Source organism: Leguminivora glycinivorella, chromosome 25, assembly GCF_023078275.1.
Source record: "Leguminivora glycinivorella isolate SPB_JAAS2020 chromosome 25, LegGlyc_1.1, whole genome shotgun sequence".
Lineage (NCBI taxonomy): Eukaryota > Metazoa > Arthropoda > Insecta > Lepidoptera > Tortricidae > Leguminivora > Leguminivora glycinivorella.
The window spans coordinates 3,420,947-3,439,600 of NC_062995.1; the positions used below are offsets into that span (position 1 = coordinate 3,420,947).

Here is an 18,654-nt window from a genome sequence, read left to right on the forward strand (position 1 = left end):
AATATATTTAAATGAATGTAATTCAGACGTACCAATTTCCCTTTTATGAGAGAGAAATAATTTTCAACAAAAACAAAAGACGCGCGACATGCACATTTTTTAATTATTTTTTTTTGTCTCTCAGCGGTCAGTGCGCGCGGCGCGTGGCGGCTGTAACATGTAGGTTTGCCATGTTACCATTTTTACATCTCGCCACCGCCAGCAAAGTATATTCTACAGTATTAAATAAGTATTATGATAATAAAAACTTTTTAAAGGACTCATTGACAAGTTGAAAATAACTGAAAAAAAAACCGGCCAAGAGCGTGTCGGGCCACGCTCAGTGTAGGGTTCCGTAGTTTTCCGTATTTTTCTCAAAAACTACTGAACCTATTAAGTTCAAACAATTTTCCTAGAAAGTCTTTATAAAGTTCTACTTTTGTGATTTTTTTCATATTTTTTAAACATATGGTTCAAAAGTTAGAGGGGGGACGCACTTTTTTTTCCTTTAGGAGCGATTATTTCCGAAAATATTAATATTATCAAAAAACGATCTTAGTAAACCCTTATTCATTTTTAAATACCTATCCAACAATATATCACACGTTGGGGTTGGAATGAAAAAAAATATCAGCCCCCACTTCACATGTAGGGGGGGTACCCTAATAAAAAAATTTTTTCCATTTTTTATTTTTGCACTTTGTTGGCGTGATTGATATACATATTGGTACCAAATTTCAGCTTTCTAGTGCTAACGGTTACTGAGATTATCCGCGGACGGACGGACGGACGGACGGACGGACGGACAGACAGACATGGCGAAACTATAAGGGTTCCTAGTTGACTACGGAACCCTAAAAACTGCATAAATATATGGAAATTAAGTTCGCCGTTTACTTTATGTTGTGCAATAAAGGTTAAGTAAATAAATAAATTGTTTTGATTTGTGGCTTAATGGTACATAGAAGTAAATTGAACACTAGGAAACAACTGTCTGTGTACATTATTTATGTAATAACCTAACCACAAAATTAAAACTGAAAAAACCCCCGACCGCGACATAGTAGACCGATTTTCATGAAACATGGCTGAGAACACTCCCGACTAACTCAGGTTTCAGATAAAAAAACTAAATCTAAATCGGTTCATCCGTTCGGGAGCTACGATGCCACAGACAGACACACAGACAGACATACAAACAGACAGACAGACAGACAGATAGACAGACATACACACAGACAGATACGTCAAACTTACAACACCCCGTCGTTTTTGCGTCGGGGGTTAGCCCTTAAATGCATAGTGATGTATATACGCATCATCAGGGGCGGCTCACTCCGCGATTCTATCGCCGCGCTACAAGTACATGCTGGCGGCCGCGAGTTCGCGGCCTAATCAGGGGTGGCGCGCGTTCTCACGGAACGCACGTTCGCACTTTCAATTGTTACATTACGTACGTAGCGAGTTTTTTTCAAGGTTCGTATGCGATGTCCACGTGTGGAATGGCTAATAATGCTTAGTTAAATAGACATCGTGAATAAAATAGGACAATCTTACACTGATCTTATTGATTAAGTCCCACGGAAAAGTTCAATAAGGCTTGTGATGCAGAAGGCTTAAACAAAAATATATAAATACTGTATATTTACCTAGAAAGTACCCAAGACTTGGATATAATAGTATAACATTTTATCTGAGAATTAATTCGTTTTAATCCATAGGCAACCCTATCATTCGACGCTGCGCACGTGCGGCTCGTTTCTTTGTTAGAATTTTGTAGGCATTTAAAAAGGCGGCATTTCGTGAACATCAAAGCAGTGGGCCTTCTGTACTTGTACTATTATATATTCTGTGGCATCATCTATTTTTGACTCTATTGACAGTATGTCAAAATTCAAATTTGAATAAATCTTTGTCAAGGTCATGCATTTAAGGGTTAAAAATGACAATAAACAATGCACCACTTCCAGGATTTGAGAATCAAAAAAAATACTCGTAATAACTGTGAATCTATCTGTGGGGTGTCATAATTGCTAGCCCGATGTAATCTAACCTAATCTAACCCCAGGGGGCGCTGTCAAAACAAACCCACCCCCAATTCGAAACCGCACTCATTTTCACACTCATTAATTTCATTACTGAGTCACTGCAGTTGAGGGTAGGGGTTCCCAAACTTTGTGGGCACCGAGAGTTTTTAATGCGCACACCACACCACATTGTTGTTTAGTGCCCCATCCCATCATCAAATTTAGCAGGGGGCCGATTTTTGAATGTCGGCAATTCGATTTCGTGAAATTCGTTCAATAAAAAAAAAAAAAAAACACTTTATTTCGAGCAACTGGGATCATGCAATTTAGGTACACACATAAAATATCACAAATAATCACAATTAACAACAATAAAATTAGTTTAACAAAAACAAAAAAGAATCTAGGTATTACATTACACAAATTAAATAATAAAATATTTAAAATTAAGTATCTCCACTACTAGCGATTTAAATTCTACTAACAGAATCGAAAACGAGTGGTCATTACCACTAGTTTTAAAATTACTAGCCGTCCTTTTTAACCCCCGACGCAAAAACGACGGGGTGTTATAAGTTTGACGTGCCTGTGTGTCTGTCTGTCTGTGTGTGTGTGTCTGTCTGTGGCATCGTAGATCGTAGCTCCCAAACGGATGAACCGATTTCGATTTAGTTTTTTTTGTTTGAAAGCTGAGTCAGTCGGGAGTGTTCTTAGCCATGTTTTATGAAAATCGGTCCACTATGTCGCGGTCGGGGGTTTTTTCAAAATTTTAATTTTGTGGTTAGGTTAGTTCAAAAATAGCATTACGTCGTTTTCCACAGACTTTCGAACAGCGAATTCGTGCGTTCGAAATTCAACAATCGATCCCCTGATCTTAGGACCTTGTCGACGAGTGCTATCGAATTTCTGAAAATCTGACAATTAAATAAGATAAATAAATAAATTCCTTTTCCCCTCACTAGCTCGGAAACACGTGTTTTGTCCTTTAATACCAGCGGGTAAAAACGCATTTTATCCACTAGTGGGTAAAGTAATTTGACCTTGAATAAAGTCAAATTAACTGCTTTAAAATTGATAAAAGTAGGTGAATCTAGTAATAAAGATGATTTACCACCTGTGGAACTACTGGAAGCAGTGATAAACGCATTATTTGCGTTGTAGTTTCCTCGCTGTAGTGAGGGGAAAAGTTTTGTGTTACACTCGGGTGCAAATGTATTTTACTTCTCGTGTGTTAAAAAACTCGCAAGTTCAGGATTCTATTCTCGAACCACTCGCTTTGCTCGTGGTTCAACTATAGAATCCTTTCACTTGCTCGTTTTTCAATTCCACACTCGGCGTTAAAATACAACTTTGCCCCCTTGTATAACAAATAACTATAATACGTTACTCAAAAGCAAAGAGGATCGAGTATTATAGAGAACTCTCTATAATACTCTCTATAATACAGTAACTACTGTCAAAGTAAAATGTGTAATCACAGTGCATAGACTGCCATCTCTCGGCACACGCTTAAAACTTTTGAACCTCAGTTTTGACATTTTGGCTCATATTGTTAGCTTGATATGTTTTAAAATGTCAAATATTAATATTAGCGTCATCTAGCCGAGCGTTCCCCAAAGGTGTAACGCCATCTAGGCCACCGTACCTTTTTCTCTATGGCTTTGAGGTACGTTTTTTTCTTAGACTTTATCCGTCTATACGGAGTTACATTATGTCTTTGCTCAAAAGCGTTAAGCTTGGGTTTGGGTGGTCACTGGTGACGTATGGATGGAGACGCCCCGGCCCCTAAATGACCCAGTTTTCTTAGGAAACCAGCTTAAACAACATTTTGGTTCTATTTTGTAGACAATTTTTTTATTGGTGATCATTTGTACACTAAAATTCACAAGCATCTGTTGATAGGCAACTTGACTGTACTTAAAATAAAATATTTTATACCATGCACGTAATAAAGCATCAGATAATTATAGGATAAATATGGATAGAAGTTATTTTTAACTCCAATTTATATTTTATAAATCATTATAGAAATATATAAAGTAAATCAGTTGACCGTGACGTCACTCAATTCGATTTCATATTAATTCCATATTAGCAAGTCGTTCAAAATCGTTTTGACAGTTCTTAAAAAGAAGCTGATTTGACTAGGAGGCAAGTAGCCTACTGGGACCTGTCGAAAAAAAAAAAAAAAGAAAATTTAAACATTCACACAAAATCTTTACAAAATATATACCCAAACTTTCTAATATTTTAACTAGCTTTTGCCCGCGGCTTTGCTCGCGTTAGAAAGAGACAAAAAGTAGCCTATATCACTCTATCCCTTCAACTATCTCCACTTAAAAAAACCGGCCAAGTGCGAGTCGGGCTCGCGCACAAAGGGTTCCGTAGCAGCAAATATAATAAACCAATAACTTAACCAAAATTACAGTTAAATCAACCTATCTCAAAAACTATAAGAGATACTTTGATCAAACCAAAAATCGTTGAAAGAGTTAATTAGCATGCATCACCTCTATTTTTTTTAGAATTTTATACCCCGTAGTTATAAAAATAGAGGGGGGGGGACATACTTTTTACGACTTTGAGAGCTGATATCTCAAAAACCGTTCACTTTAAGAAAAATGTTTTTTAGAAAACTTTATATCATTTTAAAAGACCTTTCCATTGATACCCCACACGGGTATGTACATCGAAAAAAAAATTTTCATCCCTCAGTTACATGTATGGGGGCCCCACCCCCAATTCTTTTTTTTTACTATTTAGTGTCATAATTTTGTAGCGGTTCATACAACACATATTCCCATCAAATTTCATCACTGTAGTACTTATAGTTTCCGAGTAAATCGGCTGTGACAGACGGACAGACGGACAGACGGACATGACGAAACTATAAGGGTTCCGTTTTTGCCATTTTGGCTACGGAACCCTAAAAATCACGTCAATTCGTCGCTCCGTTTTGCCGTGAAAAACGGACAAACAAACAGACACACACACCTTCCCATTTATAATATTAAGTATGGATGTCCTTACTTGTCTCATATACAGTGTTTACATACATATATACCCAAACCTTCAGGAAATTCAAGAGCCAGTAGATTTATAGTAAAATTAGTATTATCTAGTTTCCTATACTTAAAATAAAATATTTTTTCCAGTGCACGAAATAAAGCACCGAATAATTAGAAGAAAAACATGGACAGTAGTTATGTTTAAACATAATTTCTATTAAATAAGTCAAAGAAAAAGATATAAAGTAAATGAATTGACCGTGACGTCATCGTCACTCCTCAGTACATAGTAATTCCCTATTAGCGAATCGTTTTGACAGTTCTTAAAAAGAAGCTGATTTGAGTACCTAGTAGGAAACTAGCCTATTGTAATTTCAATTCAATCTTAATTTTTTTGTAAATATATGTACCTGTATGATGACGTGTAAAAGTGTCCCCTGTCCTGTGGGATGGCCATGCTGAATAAATTATTTTGATTTTGAGTTTATCGCGAACACACATACAGACGCGACGGGGGACTTGGTTTCATGTGTAGTGGTAGCGATGATACAAAAACGCTTTAAAGGGGCAAAGGGGCCATCACAGATGTCATATATACCATAGATCAAGCAAACGTATCTACTTAGCGTGTCAAATGAACTCAGTGAAATCCACTGAGTTGTCCGTCTTTACTCGCAGCTTGCAGCTTTCGGGCGTCAATTTTTGTAAGTTGAAGTCAACCAAAACATAAAAAATGCCTCGTTACGTGATATTTAATTGCAACAACACAAAAATTATGAACAAATAAGAGCCTGAGACATATTTAAAATTACAGGCAAGAATCAACTTCAGTACAAAATTTGACACGCTCGGCCCCTATACAAATAAGTATATGAATTTGTTTCTTCTATCTAAATTAAGTTCTGTGGGGGTCATAATGTGGAAAGATTGGGAACCCCTGACTTAGGGGCAATCAGTCGATGGACTTATCATGTTAATGATCTGGAATTCTGGATGATAGTAATATGATTTGATTTAGAGTAAAATTACGATGTAATCGAATTAGCTTTGTATATTCTTATTTTTTTTAACCCCCGACGCAAAAACGACGGGGTGTTATAAGTTTGACGTGTCTGTCTGTGTGTGTGTCTGTCTGTGGCAGCTCCCGAACGGATGAACCGATTTGGATTTAGTTTTTTTTGTTTGAAAGCTGAGTTAAACTTATAACACCCCTTCGTTTTTGCGTCGGGGGTTAAAAATGCACCATAACACTAACGTATTCAGATTCAAAATTATTAACATCAGAAGTATCACAACCAAATTTAATGAACTCATTAGAATAGATATGAAATAATTACTATCGCAAAGTCGCATATCGTCACTACTTTTAAAAAAACTTGTATCTTCGTCTGTCAATGAAAAGAAAATTGTAGTAAGTATGTATGGAATGCATATAGACTTACTGCGTTTTAACTTTGAGGAGCAGCGTGAGATAAGAGATTTTTTCAAAGTAGTGACGATATCGTTCTTCTAAGTTATTACACTTTCATCTCTATTACTAAGACGCACAGTTCAATTTCAAATGTATTATTAGACTCATACGACCTTTTAAAATTGTATGTAAGCCTGCAATCATTCATTACAGATCTTATGCTGTTGGTATTAAGGTAGATAATACATTGAATGACAGTGTTGTAAGGAAGGGATATGGATTTGACCAATGGAAGAGGTTAGGTATGGGGCGGAGCTGACTTTATGTTACTGTCGAAATGTTGTATGTGAGATGTAGACAGTATTATACACCGTGTGTTTATTGAATTCCGTTATTACTTTAAGCAAAGACATATGTAACTCCGTATAGACGGATAAAGTCTAAGAAAAAAACGTACCTCAAAGTCCTAGAGAAAAAGGTACGGTGGCCTAGATGGCGTTACACCTTTGGGGAACGCTCGGCTAGATGGGGCTAATATTAATATTTGACATTTTAACACATATCAAGCTAACATATGGGCCAAATTGTCAAAACTGAGGTTCAAAAGTTTGAAGCTTGTGTCGAGAGATGGCAATCTATGCACTGTGATTACACATTTTACTTTGACAGTAACTCTCTATAATACTCGATTCTTTAGGTCCAATACAATTAATTTCTCTAAAAAAATTGCATCTTTACTCTTACGGTTATTGAATTATTAAAAAAATATATTTAATTACTGGACACATGTCTGTATCCGACATCATTTACCAATTCCTAATGTTATTTGTTTTGACAAGGAAAAAAATTTTTCTTTTTGAATTAAAAAAAAGCGATATACCGGGTGTTCCTGATAATGAACCACAGACCAACCCCTGGAGGAGGTTCTCTGTGTAATGAACCTAACTGCGTGTCGAATTTAACGGAAAACAAAAAAAAACACGGTGTATTTAGACGAAATAAGTTAACCTATTTGACTATTTGTATATATGTAGTAGTAGTAGTAGTAAACTCTTTATTGTACAATTAATAACAAAAAACACAGTAATTACAGTAAAGAACAGCGTGATATGAGATATGCGTGTCACTTTTTTTACTTTTACCTGTGACAGGGTAGGTTAACCACATAGATATGGTTATATCGATGTTAAATATATTAATAATTGTTTTTAATGGTTTAATAATTATATTTCTATTAATATAGCGCAAAATGAATAACCGAAAGAAGATAAGATGCACAAAATGTATGTAATATAATGAAACTCAATTATTTATTACACCTATGGAAAATTTGTAAGTACTTTAAGTATTCATTAACTGTGTACGTACCTTCTACCCGTCATCCATTTCTTGAATACACAAAAATATTTTTATAAATTACATTTCACATCAAACATTGCTATCGTGTTCCATCATTAATTTATTATTCCTTTTGCCAGTCGAAAATTATCACGCCATGGCGTCGCTTACAGCGTTTAGCTCCCACACTTTTTTAATTCAGGGTGGCTAGCCGAATGGCACAATCGCTCACGAAACGCTCACGAAACGAAGCGCTAGTAGATATCTATCTCTATCGCGCTTGCGTATTGGCGCGACAGAGCCAGCGGCGTATCGCTTTCGTTTGGCGTCGGAGAAATGCCATTCGGCTACGGGGCCAGTTATCTATGCCCCGCCTTCCCTGGAGCGAAGCCCGAAAATCCAGCCAGTCCCGCCGCCACGGTTGCCGCGTTTTTACCTGTCAAACTGACACACTAAGAAAAATAAATAAAAAAGTTAGAACGCCCGTGTGTGAGTGCCTTTATAGTTTATGAAAAGTGGTGTTTTGAATTTGGAAAATTAGGTGTGATTTTTATAGTGATGTGGTGAAAATGTGGTTTATTTGGTGAATTTGTGCACAGATTGCGATTTATTTAATCGAGGTAAACAATTTTCTTTCGTTTCATATTTATTTTCAATACTTGATCAGCACATTTTATGCGTTTACTGGGGTCTGGGGGTAAATAATAAATATGGATGACTCGGAGATTTTTTTTTTCCCCTCACTAGCTCGGAAACACGTGTTTTGTCTTTCAATACCAGCGGGTAAAAACGCATTTTATCCACTAGTGGGTAAAGTAATTTGACCTTGAATAAAGTCAAATTAACTGCTTTAAAATTGATAAAAGTAGGTGAATCTAGTAATAAAGATGATTTACCACCTGTGGAACTACTGGAAGCAGTGATAAACGCATTTTTTGCGTTGTAGTTTCCTCGCTATAGTGAGGGGAAAAGTTTTGTGTTACACTCGGGTGCAAATGTATTTTACTTCTCGTGTGTTAAAAAACTCGCAAGTTCAGGATTCTATTCTCGAACCACTCGCTTCGCTCGTGGTCCAACTATAGAATCCTTTTACTTGCTCGTTTTTCAATTCCACACTCGGCGTTAAAATACAACTTTGCCCCCTTGTATAACAAATAACTATTGTTTTATAATTTATTGAAATGTGGCAACAAACCTATATATTAGAAAACAGTTTATTCATAATAGGAAAATGGTATGGTTAATAAACATATTCTTTAAAAACGTTCTAAGAAAGTTTTTTCAATAACCTCCTTTAGGGTTATAATCGCCAAAATTTGAGAAAGAAGCGATTTTTTCGATTTTTGACAAAGTTGCGTTCGGCGCTCGAGGTCACAAACTTGGCCTCACAAAATTATTCATTAGGCCAACATCATAAACAAATCTGCAAAAAATCAGAACTACTGGATTTGACGCATACTGCTCCATACATTCAGGCGACAAAGTTACTGTACTTATACTTCGTCACTATAAATAAGCGGTAAACCTAGGCGGGAACTTTGATAAATAAATAAATATTGGGGACACCTTACACAGATCAACTTAGCCCCAAACTAAGCAAAGCTTGTACTATGGGTGCTAAGCGACGATATATATCTTTTCCATTAAATTTAAAGGTAATACCGCGCTTTTTTCGAGTGACAAACTTGTTTGGTCGGGCTGTTATTTATTTCTGAAGCCACGTACCTACCACCTAGGTCAGCGGTTCTCAAACTTATTTTCCCATGGAACCCTTTTGGAAACCAAAATATCTGACGGAACCCTTAAATACTTAAATAAAAAAAAAACAAAAAAAAGTTTGTTGCAATCTTTATTTTAATAAGTGTTGAATTAACTATCCGACTAGAGATGAGAGGTGTATTTTCGATTTTTTCTCATTGTTACCTATATTCACACGGAGCCCCCAGAGAGGCTTTACGGAGCCCTAGGGTTCCGTGGAGCACACTTTGAGTATGGCTGACCTAGGTAGATAAGATAACTTACCGGAATTTTCAAACACCACTCTTTTCGAGCCGTGAATTTTAAATAAATAAATATTATATAGGACATTCTTACACAGATTGACGGAGGCCCACGGTAAGCTCAAGAAGGCTGGTGTTGTGGGTACTCCGAAAACGATATATATAATATATAAATACATACTTATATACATAGAAAACATCTATGACTCAGGAACAAATATCTGTGCTCATCACACAAATAAATGCCCTTACCGGGATTCGAACCCGGGACCGCGGCGTAGCAGGCAGGCTCACTACCGACTGCGCCAGACCGGTCGTCAAATAACCCTTTATTCATAAATGTTTACTAAAGTTATCAAGCCGATAATAGTTATTTGTTAATCTTCTCGAGGCTGAGGCGTAGGGTTAGAGCCGGCGTAGCTTTATTTGACGTTCATATGCGCATTGTAATATGCCTACTTACTTGAAAAATAAATATTTTATTTTCATTTTCATTTTTTAGGGTTCCGTAGCCAAAATGGCAAAAACGGAACCCTTATGTCCGTCTGTCCGTCTGTCCGTCTGTCACAGCCGATTTACTCGGAAACTATAAGTACTACAGTGATGAAATTTGATGGGAATATGTGTTGTATGAACCGCTACAAAATTATGACACTAAATAGTAAAAAAAAGAATTGGGGGTGGGGCCCCCATACATGTAACTGAGGGATGAAAATTTTTTTTTCGATGTACATACCCGTGTGGGGTATCAATGGAAAGGTCTTTTAAAATGATATAAAGTTTTCTAAAAAACATTTTTCTTAAAGTGAACGGTTTTTGAGATATCAGCTCTCAAAGTCGTAAAAAGTATGTCCCCCCCCCTCTATTTTTATAACTACGGGGTATAAAATTCTAAAAAAAATAGAGGTGATGCATGCTAATTAACTCTTTCAACGATTTTTGGTTTGATCAAAGTATCTCTTATAGTTTTTGAGATAGGTTGATTTAACTGTAATTTTGGTTTGCTGCTACGGAACCCTTTGTGCGCGAGCCCGACTCGCACTTGGCCGGTTTTTGCAAGGGTAGAATTGAAAAACCGGCCAAGAGCGTGTCGGGCCACGCTCAGTGTAGGGTTCCGTAGTTTTCCGTATTTTTCTCAAAAACTACTGAACCTATCAAGTTCAAAACAATTTTCCTTGAAAGTCTTTATAAATATCTACTTTTGTGATTTTTTTCATATTTTTTAAACATACGGTTCAAAAGTTAGAGGGGGGGGGGGGGGACGCACTTTTTTTCCTTTAGGAGCGATTATTTCCGAAAATATTAATATTATCAAAAAACAATCTGAGTAAACCCTTATTCATTTTTAAATACCTATCCAACAATATATCACACGTTGGGGTTGGAATTAAAAAAAATATCAGCCCCCACTTTACATGTAGGGGGGGTACCCTAATAAAACATTTTTTTCCATTTTTTATTTTTGCACTTTGTTGGCGTGATTGATATACATATTGGTACCAAATTTCAACTTTCTAGTGCTAACGGTTACTGAGATTATCCGCGGACGGACGGACGGACGGACGGACGGACGGACGGACGGACGGACGGACGGACGGACGGACAGACAGACATGGCGAAACTATAAGGGTTCCTAGTTGACTACGGAACCCTAAAAACGAGCAAGTGAAAGGATTCTATAGTTGAAAGTTAGAATCCTGAATTTGGAGAGTTTTTCAACACGCGAGAAGTAAAATACATTTGCACCCGTGTGTAACACAAAACTTTTCCCGTCACTATTATAGAGAGGAAAGTACAATGCAGAAAACACGTTTATCACTGCTTCCAGTAGCTCCACAGGTGGAAAAACATCATCATCACTTTAACCCATTTTTATCAATTTTATCAATTTTAAAGCAGAAATTTTGCCTATATTCAAGGTCAAATTATTTTATCCACTAGTGGATAAAATGCGTTTTTATCCGCTGACCCTTTAGCACAACTTGCCTTGTCGCGCGCGAGTCCATACATCAAGCGCGACTTCAAGTATAGACTCGCGCGCGAAAAGGCAGGTTGTGCTAGAGGGGCTGGTATTAAGGGACAAAACACTTGTTTCCGAGCTAGTGGGGGGAAAAGTTCGTTTACCCCTTTCTATCACACCAATACGTCGGAAAGGGACAAATGAACTTTACCGGCTTGATAATGGCCGTTTAAAGTCTCGATTTAAATGCACTATTTCTGAAACTATGATGCCTAAATTTTATGATCTAAACACTGGCTAAGAAAACAACTAAACCAAATCATAAGCGTCACGTTTTCTCATATTAAATATGCCTTTTTGACCAAAACTGGATAATTTCTCATATGATGTTATACTTTAGTGGAATTTAAACTTTAATATTACAAAGATAGGGTGTATGTTGTGACAGTAGTCGTCACATGTGTGGGGCACGTTGTATCAAATATTTGTATGTTTACATTTGACATGTTGGCGGCCATAATATTGTTACTTCCTGGGATTTTGTACATAATTGTTAAAAACGACAATTTTGTTTAGGTATTAATAATAATTAAACAAATAGATGACGACAATATGAAAATAATGTTACCTGTATCCACGTAGGTCCAGCTATAGGTACATTTTAAATAAACTGCTTTTCGATTACAAATTAAATTCAATTAATTAACCGCTTTTTGTGAACTTTTTTTTTTCATATCATTTATTGCATACACATGTGTTTACAATAGGTGTTTTTAGGGTTCCGTAGTCAACTAGGAACCCTTATAGTTTCGCCATGTCTGTCTGTCCGTCCGTCCGTCCGTCCGTCCATCCGTCCGTCCGTCCGTCCGTCCGTCCGTCCGTCACTAGAAAGCTGAAATTTGGTACTAATATGTATAACAATCACGCTAACAAAGTGCAAAAATAAAAAATGGAAAAAATGTTTTATTAGGGTACCCCCCCTACATGTAAAGTGGGGGCTGATTTTTTTTTTCATTCCAATCGCAACGTGCGATATATTGTTGGATAGGTATTTAAAAATGAATAAGGGTTTACTGAGATCGTTATTTGATAATATTAATATTTTCGGAAATAATCGCTCCTAAAGGAAAAAAAAGTGCGTCCCCCCCCCCCCTCTAACTTTTGAACCATGTTTAAAAATTATGAAAAAAATCACAAAAGGAGAACTTTATAAAAACTTTCTAGGAAAATTGTTTTGAACTTGATAGGTTCAGTATTTTTTGAGAAAAATACCGAAAACTACGGAACCCTACGCTGAGCGTGGCCCGACACGCTCTTGGCCGGTTTTTATAGATTAGGTCACAACATGCACCCGTCAGGGTATAGCAACATAGAAACTTACATACTAGATTCATTCATTAACATGCTTATAATCAAGGCTTATAATAGTAAGAATTACATTAATTGCTTTTTCCAAATTAGGTAGCTACTTAAAAATGTCAATTATTCACTACATTATACACAAAACTAATTAATCAAAAATGTCAGTAAAGAATTCATCCACAGAATAATAGCATTTTTGTTGTAAAAGTGACTTGATGCTTTTATAAAATAAGTAAGTGAGATGTTTCCTGTGACTTAATATTATTAGGTAACTTATTATAAATTCTTATGTCTGTATATTGGGGGCTGTTAGATAGCATTTTCATTTTTACTTAGTGTGCAAGTATAAATTAATCACAAGTTGCTTTCCATTTCTCGAATAACTCCATAACATACAATTTCGCTGACACTCAGGATAATTCAAACTAACACTATCATTAGAACGATATATTTGTACATGAATATTGTACTAAAATAAACACTTTACAAAAAAATACAACCGACTTCAAAAAGAACAATCACCATTATGTTCACATTATGAAAGTGCTAGTTTTCGAGAGAAACTACTCGAGTTACTTAAGAAAACATCGAAATCACCATACATGTGCCTTTAAAATTTGAGGAGTTCCCTCAACTCTTCATGGATCCCATCATCAGAACAGCTCCAGATTAAAATGGGACCACCTTGGAGGTAGCTCCTTTCAAACAAAAAATAATTATTGAAATCGGAGTAATCAGGTAACATACATAAAATGAACCCGAATATTCGAATTGCAAGCCCTAGTACTTCCTAACCCTTTTCGCCTAATAAAAAACTTAATGGCAATGGATGGAGGTACCCTACTTATACTTGAGTTACTTGGCTGATACAGTGGCGCCGTCTATAATTAGTCCATATCTCTGTCTCAAGTGCCACTTGTACCTACTGGTAGATCACGGTAGTCATTAGAAGCTGTACGTTTCGTTTTAAAGCATGATCTTTCATTTTATCTACAAGTTTTTCATAAACCCCCATGTTGCGTACAAAAATAGCATAAACTTATATTGTTATTAGGTACTTATTGAAGTAAAACTTGTAATGCGACTTCCAAATCACAGCGTTTAACGCTCACTAACAGCGTTAAACGTTGAACGCTCAGTGTTGCCAACTCGAATTTTGAAATCCCCCTTCCTATTTTTATTTCCACATTACTAAGTTTCACTTTTTCCGCGCGGACGGACAAAACGCACAATTTTTTCATGTAATACATTTTTGTGTGTTCTGGATCTCGACAATGGCGGTAGGTACTTACTAAATTATAATTAATATAACGTGTTTGTCCACAGAATGTCAAGCTATGGCAGTATATCTCCCTCGGACGAGGGGTTCGACCGATATGAGCCCCCCTTCTATTGCCCACCTAGTCATCAAGGTAACGAAGCAAACCTAAATATAAATAAATATTGTTTATATACCTACTCGTAGTATCATATTTGATAGTAATGTAATGATAATATCCCAGCAAAAACATTGCCAAGATAATCCCATAAGGTAGCGTTACTTAAGCGTCGCGTGTCTCGGGGCGCGCAACGGACGTCTCCGCCGCGCCGCCTGGGGCGCGTCTTACGTTCTTCCTATACAAAATGTACTGAGGAGACGTTTTTTGAATTACATTCAGGCGGCGTGGCGCGGACGTCCGTTCCGCACCTCAGGACATGCGTCTCTTAAGTGTGGCCGGTCCCTAAGGGCCTCCGCTAGCTGACACGGATTACCCGGAATGAACACCCGTCCAATAAGAAATTGTATGAACAGCACTAAATGGCACAGGCGCGTGCGACGCAAAGACATGGTCGACGATGGAGTGAGCTCGCCCAGAAGATGAATTCACTTTTGATTTGAAGGTTGCCGGATAGGTATTTCCTCTTTACATGTATTGTACGACGTTTTTCAGTACCTTCCAAAGGGGATCGAGTATTATAGAGAGTTACTACATACATACATACAATCACGCCTGTATCCCATGAAGGGGTAGGCAGAGCACATGAAACTACTCAAGTTTCAGTGCCACTCTTGGCAAATAAGGGGTTGAAAGAAAACGAAACTGTGACATTGCAGTGACAGGTTGCCAGCCTCTCGCCTACGCCACAATTTAACCCATATCCCACAGTCGCCTTCTACGACACCCACGGGATGAAAGGGGGTGGTGAAATTCTCAACCCGTCACCACACGGGACGGGAGAGAGTTACTGTCGAAGTAAAATGTGTAATCACAGTGCATAGACTGCTATCTCTTGACACAGTCTTAAAACTTTTGAACCTCAGTTTTGACAATTTGGCCCATAATTTGCTTAGCTTGTATGTGTGATATGTGTTAAAATGTCTAATATTAATATTAGCTCCATCTAGCTGAGCGTACCCCAAAGGTGTAATGCCATCTAGGTCACCGTACCTATTTCTGTATGGTACTGGGGTACGTTTTTTTCTTAGACTTTATCTGTCTATACGGAGTTATAATTTGTCTTTGGTACCAAATTTTGACATAGGTACATAAAGTATTTTCACATTAGTGTGATAAAGTAGCACCATGAGTACTGAATTAGTACATTACGTTACAAGTGCGGAAAAGAGGAAGTTCGAAACGAGTAGCGATAAATTCAAACACGACCGAAGGGAGTGTTTATATCGACACGAGTTAGGCACGCCACAGACAGTCTTAAAAATTCATAATCTTAGAAAAGATTTGTATGCAAACTGACACTGACAGATCTGTCAGTGTCAGTTTGAACTGTCAGTTTGCATATCGTACCCGTGTATCGTACGACGTTTTTCATTCGATATACTCTATGTTTTCGACCTGACAAGCAATGAACCACTTAGCGCACTAGTGCGGGATAAAAGCACTGTCATTGAACTAGGTACTATCTTCCTGATTCCTGACATGCCTTTGGCCGGTTGTATGTTGGTTTGTTCTGATAAAAGAAGCACGGTTTATAACTGTGTATGTACCACATAATATATAATAGATACAAGTACAGAAGGCTCACTCCTTTGATGTTCATAAAATGCCGCCATTCTAAATTCTTGCCTACATTAACAAACGGACCGCACACGAGCAGCCGACATTGAATTTTATAGCGCCGCGCGAAGGTCGTCAGGTCGTCACCACTGAATGGGCCGCGAACTCGCGGCCGCCTACATGTACTTGTAGCTTGTAGCGCGGCGATAGAATCGCGGAGTGAGCCGCCCATGTACACTGATTATAAGTACCACATGTATCTAAGTATTTGTTTTGTTGTTGTAGGAAGCCCCATGGACGGCGGAGTGTACTGGCCGGGGGTCGAACCCGAGTTCGACGCGAGAGACGTCTACCACGACAACCAACACTACATCTCTAGGAGCTACGGTAAGAGTAGAGTCAAGACTCATATCATCATCCTCCATATGCGTTATCCCGGCATTTGCCACGGCTCATGGGACCCTGGGGTCCGCTTTGACAACTAATCTCAAGATTTGGCGTAGACACTAGCTTTACGAAAGCGACTGCCATCTGACCTTCCAACCCGGAGGGTAACTAGGCCTTATTGGGATAAGTCCGGTTTCCTCACGATGTTTTCCTTCACCGAAAAGCGACTGGCAAATATCAAATGAAATTTCGCACGAGTTCCGAAAAACTCATTGGTAAGTCGGGTTCGAACCCGCGACCTCCGGATCGAAAGTCGCACGCTCTTACCGCTAGGCCACTAGCGCTCAGGAGTCAAGACTCAAGAACCTAAAATTATTGAAGTGGAACTTTAAATGCGCCTTCCAACTGACAACGCGTAACAAACAGCCATTGTTACGTTGCGTGAAATGCCGCTTACTCACAACACAACCAAAGAGGATCGAGTATTACAAAGAGTTACTGTCAAAGGAAAATGTGTAATCACAGTGCATAGACTGCCATCTCTTGACACGGGCTTAGAACTTTTGAACCTCAGTTTTGACAATTTGGCCCATATTCTTAGCTTGATATGTTTTAAAATGTCAAATATTAATATTAGCGCCATCTAGCTGAGCGCACCCCAAAGCTGTAATGCCATCTAGGCCACCGTACTTTTTCTGTATGGTACTGAGATACGTTTTTTTCTGTCTATATGGAGAGAGGGTGCCCGGTAATTAATGAACAACCTTTTATCCACCAAGAGGGCACCTTATACTATTCCAGAAAATCGACATTAAGGTTTAGTAAAAGTCGCCTGGTTTTCGAGATTTTCACACTTTTTAAAATTTTAGGTAGTACTAAAATTTTAAAAAGTGTGAAAATCTCGAAAACCAGGTGACAGGCCTTTTAACCACCAAGAGGGCACCTTACACTGGTCCAGAAAATCGACATTAAGGTTTAGTAAAAGTCGCCTGGTTTTCGAGATTTTCACACTTTTTAAAATTTTAGGTAGTACTAAAATTTCAAAAAGTGTGAAAATCTCGAAAACCAGGTGACAGGCCTTTTAACCACCAAGAGGGCACCTTACACTGGTCCAGAAAATCGACATTAAGGTTTAGTAAAAGTCGCCTGGTTTTCGAGATTTTCACACTTTTTAAAATTTTAGGTAGTACTAAAATTTCAAAAAGTGTGAAAATCTCGAAAACCAGGTGACAGGCCTTTTAACCACCAAGAGGGCACCTTATACTGGTCCAGAAAATCGACATTAAGGTTTAGTAAAAGTCGCCTAGTTTTCGAGATTTTCACAATTGTTGTCCATTAATTACCGGGCACCCGGTATACGTCTTTATCTGTTTATACGGTCTTTGTCAGTGACAGAACAGAATGTCCAGAATGGTTTTGAATGGTTGGTTGGAAAAGTTTCACTTCTTCCGGGAGACTCGCTGTTTTTTTTTTAACACGCTTTTTATTAGGTCGTCGTGTATGTAACTAACTATGTAATGGAATCTGCGGAGGCTAATTTAACCATCTTCCAGGAGTCGTAGCGTAATGAAAATTGGCAGCTATATGTAGTTCCGATGACAATACAATAATATGGTACTGTTGAGCTGATCTGATGATGGAGTCGGAAGATATGAACTGGAACTACATGATGGAACATCGTATCATAGCCGTTTTTGGGTTTCTTAGAAAAGTCTTGTAATGAACTTTGACTACAATTAGGTTTCAAGGTCTGATGATGAAGCCGAAAGATATGAACTGGAACTACATGATGGAACATCGTATCATAGCTGTTTTTGGGTTTCTTAGAAAAGTCTTGTAATGAACTTTGACTACGATTAGGTTTCAAGGTCTGATGATGGAGCCGGAAGATATGAACTGGAACTACATGATGGAACATCGTATCATAGCTGTTTTTGGGCTTCTTAGGAAAGTCTTGTAATGAACTTTGACTACAATTAGGTTTCAGGGTCTGATGATGGAGCCGGAAGATATGAACTGGAACTACATGATGGAACATCGTATCATAGCTGTTTTTGGGCTTCTTAGAAAAGTCTTGTAATGAACTTTGACTACGATTAGGTTTCAAGGTCTGATGATGGAGCCGGAAGATATGAACTGGAACTACATGATGGAACATAGTATCATAGCTGTTTTTGGGCTTCTTA

The 18,654-nt window shown here is 37.8% G+C and overlaps 1 protein-coding gene across 2 annotated transcripts in view; it reads left to right on the forward strand.

Moving 5' to 3' along the window:
• The first annotated feature begins 8,191 nt into the window (after positions 1 to 8,191).
• Positions 8,192 to 18,654, forward strand: part of LOC125239223 — a 37,450-nt gene continuing 26,987 nt past the window's right edge. For both annotated transcript variants that reach the window (XM_048146749.1, XM_048146751.1), the window contains exons 1-3: positions 8,192 to 8,383; positions 14,412 to 14,497; positions 16,367 to 16,468. In XM_048146749.1, coding sequence (XP_048002706.1) covers positions 14,413 to 14,497; positions 16,367 to 16,468 — 187 coding nt within the window. In that variant the 5' untranslated portion in view covers positions 8,192 to 8,383; position 14,412. The remainder of the gene's footprint in view (positions 8,384 to 14,411; positions 14,498 to 16,366; positions 16,469 to 18,654) is intronic.